Source organism: Triticum aestivum, chromosome 1A (assembly GCF_018294505.1).
Source record: "Triticum aestivum cultivar Chinese Spring chromosome 1A, IWGSC CS RefSeq v2.1, whole genome shotgun sequence".
Classification (NCBI taxonomy): Eukaryota; Viridiplantae; Streptophyta; class Magnoliopsida; order Poales; family Poaceae; genus Triticum; species Triticum aestivum.
Window position 1 is genome coordinate 511,828,919 of NC_057794.1, and position 14,910 is coordinate 511,843,828.

Genomic DNA, 14,910 nt, shown 5'->3' on the forward strand with positions numbered 1-14,910 from the left:
TGTTGCACCGTTGCATCTATTTCAGAGCTTTTCAGGCAATCGGGGTGACAGAATGAAACAAATTCAGGAGACGCCATGAACACACGAGCCCAAGGAAACCAATCTCACTGCTTCCCCTTCCTTCCTCTCACGTTGGACACGAGCTCCCTGAAGAACCTGGCCGACTTTTGTCACCTGCTCGATGGGTTCTGCTAGATCTTCCGTGTTTCCATCAGATCACTGATAAGCCTGTGCAGATCATTGTACGACGACCCGCCTTCCGCCACAGCGGCGTGAGCGTTCACGGCGAGCTCCTGCGCCCGGCCCCTTGCCGCCTCCCCTGTTCCCCCGGGCTCCAAGAACCTCGCCACGGCCCGCGCCACCGCGGCCGCCGGCACCGTCTGCTGCTCCTCGTACCTCGCGCTCCGTGGCCCGTCCCACACCCTCTCGCCAATCTTGAGAACGTCCGTGACCAGCCTCTCCTCGATGAACTGGTCGAACACCAGCGGCCACGTCAGCATCGGCACGCCGGCCGCCGCCGCCTCAAGCAGCGAGCTCGACCCGCAGTGCGTCAGGAACGCCCCAACGGCTGGATGGGCCAGGATCGCGGTCTGTGGAGCCCACCCTCTGACGAGCATCCCCCTCTTCCCGACACGCTCCTCCCACCCCGCCGGCGGCGCCCACCCCTCGGCCCTCAGCGCCCACAAGAACGGCTTGCCGGAGGCTTCCAATCCGAGAGCCAGCTCCCCGAGCTGACCATTCGAGATCGAAGCGTAGGTGCCGAAGCATACGTACACCACCGAGTGTCTTGGCATCGAGCCCAGCCAACTGATGCACGACGCCTCGCCGCCGCCGCTGGCTCCGGCCGGTGGCAACGGCAGCGACACTGGGCCGACGAAGTAGGCGCGCTTCACGTGGCCTTGCGTGTAGGACTCGCAGTACTGCCGTTCCAGGTCCAAGAACATGTTGACGGCGAGGCCGAAGCACCTGGCTTGCCCCGCCATGATCGGGCCTCCGAATCGGTCGTGTTTCGCTTGGCACCTTAAGAACTCCGGCAGTTCAGTCCTCGGGATCCGTATCTCCGGCCCTGGAAACCCAGGGACGATCACCTCCTGGCAGTCCGGGTCGCTCTCGACGGCGCCTCGGAGGTGACGCATGGCAAGCCTTGAGAAGAGGCCAACGACACTGAAGGTAACGCACGGCACGCCGACTTCATCGGCGACGGTGGAGTTCCAGAAGAAGTGGACATCTGTGACGAGGGCGTCAGGGGACAGCTTTCTGATGAGAGCCTCCTGCGCGGGCCGCGTCAGCCCCTCGTCGACGGCCGCGGCATCGATGCGCCACGCGTCGGCCCCGGCGGCGGAGAGGTTCTCCACGCCAGGCGTGAGGCCATCCACGTCCGGGAACGGGTAGGTGGCTATCCTGACGGCGTTGCTCGCTGCGGAGTGGCCGTGCCGGTCGAGCGCGGACCGAACGACCGAGACGTTGGCCGGGGTGACCGCCACCGTAGGCTCGACGGCGCCCGGCCTGGCCGCGGCGAGGCGGACAGCGAGCTCGGTGTGGGGGGCGATGTGGCTGGTGGCGAAGAAGGGCACAATCAGGATCCGCAGCTTGTCGCCGTGCTCCGTCGAGGCCATTTCCTCGATATGTTTGTTCTTGTTTGCTGAAATAATGGAGTCGAGTGGGTAGCAGCAGCACTGAACTGAAGGCTGAAGCTTGTGGCGGTTGCGACGTCGATGTCAATATGGCCTGGAGGTACAATTATTGATGGGACCAATCTAGCTGGCGGCCGGGCGCTAGGTACCGCTCGCTAGCGGCCGGCCCTGTCCGAGACGTCTAGTCACTGCCGCATATTTAGAGCGTTTAATGGGCGGCCGGCTGCCCATTAGCGCGATGGAGTGGCCAGCCATACATGCGCGAGCGGCTGGCTTAAAATAGACATGTATGTGTGTAATTTTTGTCCGCTAGCGCATGTATCTTTTAGCATTTAATACATTCACACCGGTCACAGTCAGTTGGAAAAAACAGATCACATATCCATTTGTTTCGATTTTCAAAATTTTCAAAAAGCTATATCTTCCAAACCGCGCGTCGGAATTAAGATCCGTTTTCACCGCTGGAATCCTCGCGACGTGCTCTTCAAAACTATATCCCGCATGGGGATGTTTCGACGAACTAGTCTTCCTGCCAACTAAACATCAATGTGTGTGCAACTAGACTAGATTGCCGCGCCAACTGAGCATATGTGTGTGCCAAAAAAGTCCTGCCAACTAAACATCAATGTGTGTGCAACTAGACTAGATTGCCGCGCCAACTAAGCATATGTGTGTGTGCCAAAAAAGTCCTGCCAACTAAACATCAATGTGTGTGCAACTAGACTAAATTGTCACGCCAACTGAGCATATGTGTGTGCAACTAGTGTCCTGCCAACTAAACATCAGTGTGTGTGCAACTAGACTAAATTACAAGCCAACTAAGCATATGCGTGTGTAATTAGTCTTTCTGCCAACTAAACATCAATGTGTGTGCAACTGGACTACATTACAAGCCAACTAAATATCAATGTATGTGCAACTAGACTACATTACAAGCCAACTAAATATCAATGTGTGTGCGACTAGACTACATTACAAGAGGAGGTTGCACATCGACTTTCGTCGAAGCAATAGACTAGTCGCACATCAAAGTTGTCGTGGTTGCTAGGTTGTAACCTCATACGAAGGCGCAGCTCCAAACATTAGTTTTGGAAAAAAATTGCACGGTGTAGTAATAAAGTTGCACAATGCAGTAATAGAGTTGCACTATATAGCTCCAAAGTTGGCATCGAAAAAAATTCGTCAAAATATACCCATGCGGGATCTAGTTTCAAAGATCTCACCTGTATACAACTTTTCTGCACCCTCATGGTCTATGGATGTGCATTTTTTCACCATTCAACAAAATTCATGTCAGTGAGATGTGCAACTTTATCTGTTGCCCTGGCCAGCTGCCTAGCAGATTCTGTGCAACTACTTCTATTGCCCCTGCCAACTACTTCCAATGACCGTGTCCAACTGAAAACAACTATATGTGCAAGTAGAACTACTATAGATGCCAACAAAAAATGATCGTCGTGTGTGCAACTTTCCAATGACCGTGTCCAACTGAAAACAACTATGTGCGCAACTAGAACTACTATAGATGCCAACCAAAAATAATCCTTGTGTGTGCAACTTTTCAATGATTATGTCCAACTGAAAACAACTATGTGTGCAACTGGAACTACTATAGATGCCAACAAAAAATGATCACCGTGTATGTAACTTCCGAATGACCGTATCTAACCGAGAACAATTATGTGCGTAATATCTAGAAGTACTGTAGATGCCAACAAAAAATGATCGCTGTGTGTGCAACTTCCCAATGATCGTATCTAACTGAGAACAAATATGTGTGCAATTAAATTGAACCTACTATAGATGCCAACAAAAATGATCACCGTATGTGCAACTTTCCAATAATCATGTCCAACGAAAAACAACTATGTGTGCAACTAAAACTACTATAGATGCCAACTAAAACTACCCTGTAAATACTTGTTCTGGATCTGCAAGTGGCGAAGGTGCCGTTTCAGGATGCAGAGGCTTCTGATCTGGGTACTGCAACACTTTGTAGTTGTACGCAGTCTGAGCAGAAATGTTGGCAGAGATTCTCTATCTTCCCATGCTGCGGCCTGTAATTACTAGATGCAGTGGACGAGGACTCCAGCACGTCCCTGCAGCAACGAACCAACACATCCAATCTATTCATTCCCGGCAAGGAAACATGAAAAATTGATGGATTTGTTGGGGGCAAATCATCGCATCAGGCCAGGGAAGAAGAGAGAGAAAGAGAGCAAAAGGAGTGGATGAGGAGAAGATACGACCTTCTTGGGGCACTAGGCATGTCATCGGGGCACAGATCGAAGCAGCCGTTTGGTAAGTCACTGGGAACCACGTCGCCAGGCGAGCGGAAGCACAAGCCCATGGAGGGCCGCGTGCCGTGGCGACGACAACCGCCGGTTGGTCTACATCTGCTGGATCTCGCCGTCACCGGGATCCGGGGAGGAGAGGAACTCCCAGCCTCACGTCGTTGGCTGCTGGCTGCTACTCGGGGCGGGCCATCCATGGCGACGCAGCGCAGGCGCCGATGCTCCCTGCTGCTCGGGGGCAGGTGGATGGAGAAGGGGAACGACGTGGGAAGATGGGCGTGGCTGAAGAGGAGAAGGTGGAGGAGGAGAGATTGGACGTCTGTCGTGTAGCGCGGTGCTCGCGACTGCCTCGCCGACCAGGTAACACCTGGCGTTGCGGGCCGCACGATCTGAGTCGATCGAGCGGCGAGCGTTCGGCCGCTCGTTCTGTCTATTTAGTGGCCGGCCGCTTTTTAGATTTCAGGATTAAAAACGCCAGGTAGAGTTTGGGAGCGGCCGATGAAAAAGGTAAGTACGTGGTCCGTTGTACACTAAAGAGAGTTGACCATCTAGTTTGCTTTTTAATTTTTGTTTCTTAAAAAAGCCATAACTTTTGAACCAAATATCGAAATTAAGATTCGCTTTCACCACTGAAATCCTCGCGATGTGCTCTTTGAAACTAGATCCCGCATGGATATGTTTTGACAAACTTTTTTGTGTGCAATTTTGTCCCTGTTTTGTGTAACTGACTAGCCGTCGATGTGCAACTACCTGACAGGGATGTGCAACTTTTCTTGTACACCGTAGACATGCAGTTTTTCTCTATGGTACCTCCATCCACAAATTGCCTCCTTCCAGTGAGATGTGCAACTTCGTTTGTTGCCCAGGCCATGCAATTTTCACTAGTGACACCACCCCATACTACTCTCTAAAAATTGAAAATGTGCAATTTCATCTGCTGCCCCGGTGCCCTGGCCAACTGCCTGGTAGTCATCGCGCATGTGAGCCTCTACAACCGCGTTTGAGGGACTATCCTGTAAGAATGTCCCAACTCCACGGCCACGCATGTGCGACTATGAACACAAGAGTGTGCAACTCCGTGGTCGGACGTGGGCACCTCCCATAGCAATTCATGTGCGACTATGCAGACGATATTGTGCAACTGTGTGGCCATGCATATGTGACTATGCCGACGAGAGTGTGCAACTCCGTGGCCGGGCATGAGCACCTCCCATAAAAACTCATGTGTGACTATGTGGACGAGGTTGTGCAACTCCATGGCCATGTATGTGCGACTGTGCCGACGAGAGTGTGCAACTCCGCAGCCATGCGTGAGCACCTCTCACGACAATTTATGTGTGACTATGCGAACGAGATTGTGCAACTCTGTGGCCATGCATGTGTGACTATACCGACGAGAGTGCGCAACTCCGCGGCCGGGCATGAGCACCTCCCCCGGCAATTCATGTGCGACTATCCGAACGATATTGTGCAACTCTATGGTCATGCATGTGCGACTATGCCGATAAGATTGTGCAACTCTGTGGCCATGCATGTGTGACTATACCGACGAGAGTGTGCAACTCCATGTAGACAACTTTTCTGCACCCTCATGGTCTACGGATGTGCATTTTTTCACCATTCAACAAAACCATGTCAGTGAGATGTGCAACTTTATCTGTTGCCCTGGCCAACTGCCTAGCAGATTTTGTGCAACTACTTCTATTTCCCCTGCCAACTACTTCCAATGACCGTGTCCAACTGAAAACAACTATGTGTGCAACTAGAACTACTATAGATGCCAACAAAAAATGATCGTCGTGTGTGCAACTTTCCAATGACCATGTCCAACTGAAAAAAACTATGTGTGCAACTAGAACTACTATAGATGCCAACCAAAAATGAATCCCGTGTGTGCAACTTTCCAATGACCGTGTCCAACTGAAAACAACTATTTGTGCAACTAGAACTACTATAGATGCCAATCAAAAATGAACCCCGTGTGTGCAACTTTTCAATGATCGTGTCCAACTGAAAACAACTATGTGTGCGACTAGAACTACTATAGATGCCAACCAAAAATGAATCCCGTGTGTGCAACTTTCCAATGACCGTGTCCAACTGAAAACAACTATTTGTGCAACTAGAACTACTATAGATGCCAATCAAAAATGAACCCCGTGTGTGCAACTTTTCAATGATCGTGTCCAACTAAAAACAACTATGTGTGCGACTAGAACTACTATAGATGCCAATAAAAAATGATCACCATGTGTGTAACTTTCGAATGACCGAATCTAACTGAGAACAATTATGTGCGTAATATCTAGAAGTAATATAGATGCCAATAAAAAATGATCGCTGTGTGTGCAACTTTCCAATGATCGTATCCAACTGAGAACAAATATGTGCGTAATTAAAACTACTATAGATGCCAACAAAAATGTGCAACTCCACGGCGCGCATGTGCAGCAATGTAGTTTCTTCACAAAATAGAACAATAAAAGTCTGAATTTTTTTAAAACTTGATGTATTCCAACAGATGGGCCAGCATGTTCAGTACTTAGATAAACTACAGAGCTCAAATCAGCTGAATCCACTAGTACCTGTAGAGCATCAAAAATCGGCTGCAGAGCGATACGCGCCAAATCGACTATAGATCTGAAATGATCATATCCAACTCAGAACTATTATGTGTGCAACTATAATTATTGTTAACGCCAACAAAAAATTAGTAGCATATTATAGCTGCCCAAACACAGTACCTCCGCTTCTTCTTTTGCTAAAATTCAGTAGCATATTCAACAGCCCAAAGCACATACATAGCACCATCTTCAGTAGGAAAAGAAAATTCAGCAACACTCCATAGGAGCAACAACATAAGCATCAACACAAAAATTCACTAGCAGCGCGACCAAAGCAACGGTAGAACTCCAGCCTATGCTGGTCTTGCAACACGCATGAAGTAGGTCCCTGCTAGCTAGTGCTTTCCCTTCCCTTGTAACTTCCCTCCTGCGTTCAGAAATGCGTCAAGAACAAAAGAAACAAGAATCCCGTGTAATCTTTGCGATGGTAATCAGGTGCATGCTAAACCTTTTCTCAGTTGCTTCTTATTTTTGTCTTATTTTATCATCATCAAACAAGCAAGTGGGAGGGAATGGGTTCAATCAGGACGAAGGGGAATATACTCGGACGACATCAGAGGAAGGAGACGACGGCCGCATCTCGTCGAGGATGATGGCCATCCCGTCGACGCAGAGGTCGTATCCCGTCGACGACGGAGGGGAACGACGACGATGGGACTGGATCCGGTAGGGGAAGGAGCAATAGGACGGTAGGCGGGATGTCGTGGTGGGGGCTGGTGGCGGCGCGGCCAAGCCTCCCCTCAGCCGGTGGAGTGCGGTGGCTAGCCGGTGGAGGTTTCTGGTGGTCGGCGTTGAGGGGAGACGCCAGTGAGCCCCCTCCGATCCAGATCTGTGAGGAAGGGAGAATAGACAGAAAGAGAGAGACGGGTTGGGAGAGAACGAGGGAGAGGTAGGTTGGCTGCCGACCAGATGGCACCTGAAGTGGGGACGGACGCGCGTGATAGAGATCGTGTGGTTCCCAGCCGGCCGCTCGATCGCGTCAAATCGTGCGCGGCCACTTTTTAGATTTTAGGTTATTGATGTCCTTGTGCATGTGCATTTTAGAGGTTGTTTGTTTTTAGGAACTTATTGGTTTAGGGATTTAAAAAAGTCCCTATAAATCTCATCTAAATTAAATAGGAGGGATTTATAGGGACTTAAAGTGGGCATTTGGGACTTATGAAATAAGACTCTCAAGGAGGGACTTATAGGGACTTATAATTGTAATATGGTCTTTTAGTCCATATTAAGTCCCAGAAACCAAACAGATAGGGACTTTTTAGGGACTTGAAGACTTATAAGTTGGGATAAAAAATCCTAAGACTTATGAACCAAACAGTGCCTTAGAGTCGGTATGCATGAACTCTTGACAGGAAACTTTAAACGAGCCTGATAAGTGACAAGAGCATCTTCAACCGACCCCTTCTGCCTTCTGCATAGCATGTCTTTAATTTTTTTCCAATGAAGGTTGGATTTTATTAACTTAAAATGAAGCATCAAATGGATACAAAACACAATGAACACACATCCGGTATCTGCATAGGTAGGATGCACACAGTCAATACTAACGCACATACACAAAAATGCGAAGGCGAGTAACAAAGTCATACAAGACCAAAGCTTTGCCTAAGTGAGAAAAAAGAAAATGACCCCAAAGCAAACAACTGCGATCGACAAACTACAAGAACGACTATATCCTCACCAACTATCTCTTGACACCACAAAGACAGCGAGGTTATTCAACAGTAACGTCTTTAGAAAGGAAATGTCGCACAAGCATCATCCTCACCGGATCCAACCACCAAAGGTCAAATTCTAGGTTTTCACCCCGAAGAACGGATCCGAGCATATCTAAGCAATGCCTTCAACAAGGTAACGATGAAAAACATCCCCATTGCCAGTCATAACCAACCATGGTCCGACCTAGGGTTTTCATCCTGGAGCTCGAGACCTGGTACTCAAGAAGCACCATCAACTCAGAGTCAATCATGTGTTGTCGCCACCACTTTTCCATAATCCCATAGCAGTGTTGGGCTTGGCACCGCTGCACAACCATACCCTCTACGTCAAGTTGTCATCTGTAGATTGCATCTCACTGTCGAAGCAACTTGGCCGAAGCGAGAACCGCCAAAACCACGAAAGGGCCTTCCGGCTGCATCCCGCAACATCACTTTCACGCTAGACACACCAACAATGGCTTCACGACATCCTTCACGGCGAAGATCCAACCGTAGCGGACATCTCCCGGTCCGGTCCGGACGCCAGCAGCCAGTAGAACCTGGCCGCCATCAGATCTGGTGGGCTGGTTGCGGCCAGACCATGCGGGGGCACATCCCTTGACTTGGCCCGAGCCACAACACAGAGCCCGCTAGGACCGAAGGCACCGGCCCGATCGATCAGTTGGAGCGCGCCCGTGAGCGATCGAGTCTCTGGATCGAACGCATCCGCCCGATCTGTTGGAGCGCCGGTGTGAGTGATCCAGTCGCTGGATCAAAGGCACCGGCTTGATTTGTTGGAGCGCCACCATGAGTGATCGAGTCTTGGATCTGATGCAAACAACTATGAGCAATTGAGTCCATGGATCCGATGCGAACTGACATTCACTGTGGGGTCGACCGGAGAGGGGATCAAGAGGAGAAAGGGGCGCCCCGCCGCCACCGCAGCCGTCCACGAGGCCGCCGGCGGCGGCGGCGAGGGGAGGAGCACTGGGAGGAGGTTCGATGTGGCGGCGTTTGTGTTTCGCCTGTCGTGCGTGTGGAGTATGTCTTTAAATGAGCCTGATAAGTGACAAGAGCATCTTCAATCGGACCCCTTCGTCCTCTTGCATATCAGCATATGTTCAGACGGACAACCCGGGTACGGCTAAAAAAAGTCATCCTTCTTTTGAGAAAAATGTCATTCAATCGGATCCTCCATATCCAGGCCAAATGTCTCGCACCCCATATCTAGATCATATGTGGGGCGGATTTGAGGCCGACGCTGCCGCCACAACAGACAGGCCAATCTTGACCCCAAAAAATCCCAACCCTGACAAAGTCCTACTTAGTAATTTCCCTTAGTCCATTGCGCTTCCAGTCCGCTCAGCTCTGCCCCGCTCCCTCCTCGGCCATCTCTTGCATCACTAGGGGCGGGTATGAGACCGACCGGTCTAGATTAGTCAATTGGGAGCTTGCCGCCTTCTTGGACGAGGATGAGATAGCAGTCCAGCTGACATTCCGCTTGTCCCAGGAGGATACAGATCCGCTGTCGGAGCAGCCCTGCCGTGGATCCAATAGTCGGGCGCCTTCACAGCCACTCCGACTGGGATCCATTGGTAGTGTCGTGTTCAGCAAAAACTCATGGCGCGTGCTCCGTCACGCCAGCAGGTGTGTGCCAGTTGGAGAATTGGTGAAACTTTAAAGCCTATAATAACCCTGACCTTCTTCATGTATACCAGCATTCCGGTGGATGATGTCGAGAAGTGATTGAGAAGGGTAACAGTGATGAATAAAACGTGATGTTGGAATGGCGTAAGCGCGATCTCTTGGGAATAAGATGCATCATGAACTAGAGTTCGAGTAGCAGAGATTCCTGTCGTGTTGAATGAGCATGGGCAATATTTTGGTGTGCTGATCGTTGTCAGAAGAACAAGTTTGCTCAATTCGACATTAGAGCCATGCTCGTAATAGCAAACTTCCTTTCAAAATTCAGGACGGACCCTTAGATGCACCGACAGAGCTTGAAAGAGCTTTACCCGAACCTCTTCAAACAGTGCACTCTCCGGACTGTGGCCATAAAAACCGCCATGGAGAATGACAAATGGGTGCGACACTTCAAGGCTGACCACATTGTCGAATCTATCACCCAATTCTCTGGTATGATCCCCAATCTGTGCAGTTGTGACTGCAAGAGAAGGATGCCCTAACCTAGTGCTGGACTGCCAATGGGAAGCTCACTGACAGCTTGGGCAATTCTTCAGTTGCATCACGCCCCCTTCGTCAAGTTCGTTTGATTGGTGGTGCAAGGTCGTTGCCTGCCTTTCACTGTAAAAAAAATCCCTTCAATTCTTTCTGAATGCTGAAAAGGGCCATGACGAACAAAGATGTCTATTGTTGGTTGTTAATCTCAAGCTTTTGAACACCTGATTTCTGTGATTTGCTAGCACACAAAGCTTTCCATTATCCATTGATTAACATCGCCTATCATAATCTGCAGATGATGTGCAAATGCTGCCTAAATTACAAAATCAAACATGTTGTTGTGGCACCACAACCATTCCAGAGTTTCACGCAATGGCACAACAGAACAAGGAAACTCAAAAGACACCATGAATGCACAAGTCCAAGGAGATCAATCTCACTGCTTCCCCTGCCTTCCAGTCACGTTGAACACGAGCTCCCCGAGAAACCTGGTAGACTTGGTGACTAGCGAGTTGGTGGCCATGAGGTCGTACATCATGTTCTCCACCAAGCCGATCGTTTTCCATCATGAGCACCCCACTCTCCCCGCCGAACCTCCCGCCCTCGACGCACCTAAATGTTGTTTAAATCAATAAAGTTTGTGATTAAAAAAAGGAGTTTTCAACTTTTTTTAGAGCATCTACAACCGTATCCCTTAAACTGCCCTCATATGTTCGTGCGGACAGTCCGAACAGTCCGGACAAGAGAGATAAGAAAAACACAATCCAATCGAACCCTCCAAATTTTCGTCATGTCTCGCTTGTCCATGAAACCCTCAAATTGAGCCCATATCTGAGAAGGATACGAGGGTGTACGAACAGCCCGCCACGTCAAAGCGGCCCATTTTGGACCACTTTATCACTTTATTATTTTTCTCTCTCGTTCTCTCTTCATCCCCACCGGTCATATGCATTTGACCGGGTAATTTGAAAGACATGGCTGTGCGTATGGACAAATGAAGATTCAAAATTGACACGTCCAAACAGTGTCCAAACACATCTGTGAATGTATAAGGGTCCAAATTAGTCCAAGTCCGATTATTTTTTTGGAACGTAGACGCTAGAAGCGTTTGGCTTTAAATTAATAAAGCCACTAGGCAGCATCTACACATAGTTTAAAACATACAAACCAAACGGAAGTAAACATCGGGCGTCACATCCCGGCATAGTCTAGTCTAAATAAGAACAGTTTCTAGCCAACATAACATGAGCCAAATATGCCCAAAAGATCAACTAAACATCAACCAAACTCAGCGCAAAAGTCCCAAACTGGCGCAGCAGTTTGTCGAGCCTTCACCATAGTCGCCCTGATCTGTTCCATGATCCCGTTCATACGGTCCGCGTCACGCGTTTTCCCCAACTGCACCCAAGTCTGTAGGAAAATGTGGCATTTGAAGATAATATCAGCTGGGTGAGCAGGGCACTTTTGTTCAATCATAATTTTGTTCCGAACCGACCAAAGCGACCAAAACAGCGCCCCTACGCATCTCCAGACTATCCTAGCGTTAGTGCCCCTTTGAGCAGTTAGCAAGGTAAGCAGGTCATCACTAGAGAGTGGGTTCCAGTTTTACTTGAATGTATCCTTTCGTCACCCATTTGGCTCCATCTCTACGGCGCCAATATTCTTCCTCAGCTCGCAAGATTGCGAGGACTTGGTTTTACCAAGTCCGATTATAGATGCTCTTACTGTCTTACCAAAGAGAAAGGAATGCATAGTGGGAAACTAAGGAGCAACGAGTAGAAGTCTGCAAAACAATGGCCCTGACGCCCCAACGGCTTCTCGTCCGTTGTCCTACGTGGCACATTTTTCTGCAGTTGTGTGAGACGGGCTATAGTTTACTGTAAAAACTAGAAACTCAAACATGAGAAGCAGTGAAGGCGACGTACCATGTACTCTGTATTCAGAAAAATCAAGTGCAATATCTTCAGAACAGGTTGATTGGTGAAACACACTAAAGCCTATAATAAAACATGCACATGTATCAATGGCTCTACTGATCTTGTTTATAAATACTTATCTGACCTTCTCCGTGTCTACCAACAGCGAGTAGTCAAAACGAAGCATGCCGGTGGGCGATACCGAGAAGTGATTGAGAAGGGCGACAGTGAAAAATAAAATGTGGCGTCGGAGCGGCCCAAGCGTGATTGATCTCTTGGGAATAAGAAGCATCGGGAATTATTTCCTTTCAAAATTAAGCATCACCTCTTAGGAATTTGTACCATCCTGTAACTATTTCCCCTCTAATCCCAATGAAAGCAGCGCCGCCTGCCTTACGCCAGAAAATAATTCCCTTCAATTCCGTTCTGAGCACTGAAAATGGTCATGATGAACAAAGATATTTAAAGTTGTTCGTAATGGATGCATGACAACTAAACAATTTTGATGAGGTGGTATGGAATTAAATGAAGAAAGAGATGATTGAGTATCATATCCTGATACTTGATACTGTATTATATTACATGATGTGCTACTTTGTGTTATGCATGTCAATAAATATAGTCCTCTACGATACCAAAATACTACGATACTATGCATTATGAATATATGTGACATCACATCTAAGCTGATATTCATTTTGTTTGTGGTCTATTTTTTTGTCCTAGTTTTTATTTCTTGTTGCTGCATTATATATTTGTGGGAGCTTAGATGTGATGTCCTTAAAAATCATTTATATGTGAATTAAACAAACTGTTACGAATATAGTATCATACACTAGTATTATCAACAATGGGTGTTAATCCCAAGTTGTTGCACACCTGATTTCTGTCATTTGCTAGCGCGCAAAACTTCTATTATCCATAGGTTAACATTGCCTATCATATTCCGAAGATGCATTGCAAATGCAAACTTGTTGCTGCACCACTACAACCATTTCAGAGTTTTCAGGCAATCAACAAAGTGTTGAAAGTTCAGGAGACGCCGTGAACACACAAGGCCAATGAAACCAATGTCACGGCTTCCCCTTCCTTCCCGTGACGTTGGACACGAGCTCCCTGAGGAACCTGGCGGACTTGGTCACCGGCGAGTTGGCGGCCATGAGGTTGTACATCATGTTCTCCACCTCGCCGACCGTCGGCCGCCGCTTCATCCGCGACACCACCTTCAGCTCCGGCTCCTTCTCCTCGTCCTCCATCATGAGCACCCAGCTCTCGCCGCCGAACCTGCCGCCCTCCACGCACCGGAGCAGCACGCCCTTCTTCTTGCTCAGCAGCCCCTTCACCTCCAGCCCCATGAAGGAGTAGACCACGTTGAAGGAGCCCACGAAGCCCTTGGCGACGCCGCCGAACCCCTCCTCCTCCACCTCGTAGCTCCACCCCGGGTTGAACAGCACCGCCGGCCTGGGGTCCAGCGCGCTGACGGCCGCCCGCAGCTTCTCCACCTGCGGCCGCCCCGGCGAGAGGAACACGGCGGCGTCGCAGGCGCCCAGCGCGTCCGGCGCCACCGCGTCCAGCTGCGCGTGCGCCAGCGCCGACGTGTCCCCCCAGTTCTTGAACTCGCGCACGGCCACCGCCTGGTCCTCCGCGGAGGGCCACACGAGGAGCAGCCTCGCCGGCGAGCCCTTCCGGGACACGCCGAGGCCCGAGAAGACGTCGAAGGCGAGGCGCGCGAGGGAGCCCGGCGAGTCGTCGACCACGGGGATCTCGGCGCGGAACCGGGCCTGCCGCTGCTGCTTCTTGAGCTTCCGCGCCGGGAGCGAGTTGTTGAGCGGCTTGCGCAGCGCCGTGGCCAGGCACGACCTGGCCTGCGCGACCGCCTCCTCCCTCGACGATGGTGGCGTCGGGGAGCCGTCCGTCGGCGGGGCCGACGGCGCCGACGACGACTGGACGCGCCGGTGCGGCGGACTGCGGAGGAGGAGGGCAACGTGGAGAGCAGGCAGGCGCGGTGGCGGGAAGAGAAACGAGCGGTTCGGGAGTGGCGGGACTGGAGCTTTGAGTGCGATCTTGGAGGAGGGAGCAGGGTTCAAGAGGCTGAGCGCCATTGGCGCGAACAAGAGAAGAAGACGATAAGGTGTGGTGCTCTGCTCTCCATGGTGCGGGAAGCGAGCTGGTGGAGCAGAGCTGGGCTTGGACACTGGCTGCTTGGCCCCACTGCCCAGAAGCTGCGTGCAATTAAGGACAGTATAACCGCACCTAAAGCGAGCTCTCTCAGCAATTAGAGTTTTTAACCGTCCATTTTGACGATGCAGATGTTCCTGGCCGTCAGATTTGTCCTACAGTTCGACCTTCAACGCACGTTTCTGGTTGCTGGGCCACGTTTGTCCCTAGCCCGTCCAACGCACGCTTTTTCTCCCGCATGGGCTACTCCTGGGCCGACTGTCCTTGGGCTGCTGCTCTAGGGGCAGAATCGAAAGCCTGTGGATCAATGCTACGGGTCACCGTCGGATCTCGCACGAACGATCTCGATTTTACTCTGCGGCCACCTCCTAGCCCCATTCAATCCC

General features: G+C 50.2%; 2 protein-coding genes across 2 annotated transcripts; both read right to left on the reverse strand.

The window, feature by feature from the left end:
* Positions 1-1,707, reverse strand: LOC123061421 (UDP-glycosyltransferase 73C4). The gene has a single exon (XM_044484520.1). The coding sequence runs from the start codon at positions 1,614-1,616 to the stop codon at positions 192-194; it is 1,425 nt and encodes a 474-aa protein (XP_044340455.1). The 5' UTR covers positions 1,617-1,707; the 3' UTR covers positions 1-191.
* Positions 1,708-13,229: 11,522 nt separating this feature from the next.
* LOC123061428 (uncharacterized) lies at positions 13,230-14,535 on the reverse strand. The gene has a single exon (XM_044484532.1). The coding sequence runs from the start codon at positions 14,446-14,448 to the stop codon at positions 13,420-13,422; it is 1,029 nt and encodes a 342-aa protein (XP_044340467.1). The 5' UTR covers positions 14,449-14,535; the 3' UTR covers positions 13,230-13,419.
* Positions 14,536-14,910: the final 375 nt, after the last annotated feature.

What these genes read in the sequence shown, in the direction of transcription:
- LOC123061428 (XM_044484532.1), bottom strand. Translation starts at nt 14,448, where the DNA reads ATGGCGCTCAGCCTCTTGAACCCTGCTCCCTCCTCCAAGATCGCACTC.
- LOC123061421 (XM_044484520.1), bottom strand. Translation starts at nt 1,616, where the DNA reads ATGGCCTCGACGGAGCACGGCGACAAGCTGCGGATCCTGATTGTGCCC.